At 43.9% G+C, this 2,379-nt stretch overlaps 1 protein-coding gene across 1 annotated transcript; it reads left to right on the forward strand.

Moving 5' to 3' along the window:
• The first annotated feature begins 206 nt into the window (after window positions 1-206).
• On the forward strand, window positions 207-833 carry LOC138363684 (MARCO-like protein). The gene has a single exon (XM_069323066.1). It carries the CDS (start codon window positions 207-209, stop codon window positions 831-833), a length of 627 nt encoding a protein of 208 aa, XP_069179167.1.
• Window positions 834-2,379: the final 1,546 nt, after the last annotated feature.

The following is a 2,379-nucleotide window of genomic DNA, read 5'->3' on the forward strand; positions in this document are numbered from 1 at the left end:
GTATAGCACTGGGCAACATGTGGAGCAGTATAGCACTGGGCAACATGTGGAACAGTATAGCACAGGGCAACATGTGGAGCAGTATAGCACAGGGCAACATGTGGAGCAGTATAGCACAGGGCAACATGTGGAGCAGTATAGCACAGGGCAACATGTGGAGCAGTATAGCACAGGGCAACATGTGAAGCAGTATAGCACAGGGCAACATGTGGAGCAGTATAGCACAGGGCAACATGTGGAGCAGTATAGCACAGGGCAGCAAGTGGAGCAGTATAGCACTGGGCAACATGTGGAACAGTATAGCACTGGGCAACATGTGGAGCAGTATAGCACTGGGCAACATGTGGAGCAGTATAGCACTGGGCAACATGTGGAGCAGTATAGCACTTGGCAACATGTGGAGCAGTATAGCACTGGGCAACATGTGGAGCAGTATAGCACTGGGCAACATGTGGAGCAGTATAGCACTTGGCAACATGTGGAGCAGTATAGCACTGGGCAACATGTGGAGCAGTATAGCACTGGGCAACATGTGGAGCAGTATAGCACTGGGCAACATGTGGAGCAGTATAGCACTGGGCAACATGTGGAGCAGTATAGCACAGGGCAACATGTGGAGCAGTATAGCACTGGGCAACATGTGGAGCAGTATAGCACTGGGCAACATGTGGAGCAGTATAGCACTGGGCAACATGTGGAGCAGTATAGCACTGGGCAACATGTGGAGCAGTATAGCACTGGGCAACATGTGGAGCAGTATAGCACTGGGCAACATGTGGAGCAGTATAGCACTGGGCAACATGTGGAGCAGTATAGCCCTGGGCAACATGTAGTGCATTATATCATGGGCTAACATGGGCATTATAACACAGGCAAACATGTAGTGCACAATAGCACAGGGCAACATTCAGTGCATTATAGGAAAAGACAACATGTAGAGCATTATAGCACAGGCCAACATGAAGAGCATTATATCACAGGACAACATGTAGTGCATTTTAGCTCAGGGCTAAATGTTGAGCATAATAGAACAGAAAATCATGAAGAGTATTATAGCACAGGGCAACATATAGTGCATTCTAATACAGGGCAACATGTAGAGCACAATAGCAGAGAACTACATGTTGTGAATTATAGCACAGGGCAATATGTAGAGCATTATAGCACAGGACAACATGTAGTGCATTATAGCACAGGGCAATATGTAGAGCATTATAGCACAGGACATGTAGAGCATTATAGCACAGGACAACATGTAGTGCATTATAGCTCAGGGCTATATGTAGAGCATTATAGCACAGGAAGGCATTCATTATTGCTCACGTCAACATTTGGAACATTATAGGACAGGTCAACACGCAGTGCACTGTAGCATATGGCAACATGTAGAGCATTATAGCACAGGGACACACACACAGAACATTATAGCACAGAGTAACATGTTGAGCACTATAGCACAGGGAAGTAAGTTGAGCATTATAGCACAGGAAAACCTGTAGAGCGTTATAGATTCAGGACAACATGTAGAGCACTATAACATAGAGCAACATGTAGAGCTCTATATCACAGGACTACATGTAGTGCATTATAACACAGGACAACATGTAAAGCACTATAGCATATGGCAACATGTAGAATATTATAGCACAGGGCAACATATAGCTCAGTTCAGCACAGAGTAAAATGCACAGTATTAAAGCACAAGACAACATGTATTGCATGATATAACAGGGCATCATTTCGAGCATTATTGCACATTACAACATGTAGAGCATTATAGCACTGGACAACATGAAGTGCATCATAGCACAGTTAATATGTTGTGCATTATAGCACAAGGTAACATGTTCTGCATTATAGCACAGAGCAACATGTTGTGCATTATAGCACAGAGCAACATGTTGTGCATTATAGCACAGAGCAACATGCTGTGTATTATAGCACAGGACATGCAGATCATTATAGCACAGGCAACATGTAGATCATTATAGCACCGGGCAACATGAAGTTCATTATAGCTCAGGGCAACTTGTAGAGCATTATTTGACAGGACCACATGTAGAGCATTATACCACTGGACAACATGAAGTGCATCAGAGAACATGACATGAAATGCATTATTGCACAGGGCAACATGAAGTTCACTATTGCACAGGACAACATATAGAGCATTATAACAGGGAAATGTGTAGTTCTTTTCAGCACAGGTCAACATGTAGAGTATTATAGCACAGGACAACATGTAAAGGATTATAGCACAGTGCAACATGTAGAGGATTATATAATAAGGTAACTTGTAGACGTCTTCAGCCCGAACCAACATGTGAAGCTGTACAGCCCAGGGTAGCATGTCGAACATTAAATCACACGCGTCGTGAA

This window comes from Procambarus clarkii, chromosome 1, assembly GCF_040958095.1.
Source record: "Procambarus clarkii isolate CNS0578487 chromosome 1, FALCON_Pclarkii_2.0, whole genome shotgun sequence".
Lineage (NCBI taxonomy): Eukaryota > Metazoa > Arthropoda > Malacostraca > Decapoda > Cambaridae > Procambarus > Procambarus clarkii.

What these genes read in the sequence shown, in the direction of transcription:
- LOC138363684 (XM_069323066.1), top strand. Translation starts at nt 207, where the DNA reads ATGTGGAGCAGTATAGCACAGGGCAACATGTGGAGCAGTATAGCACAG.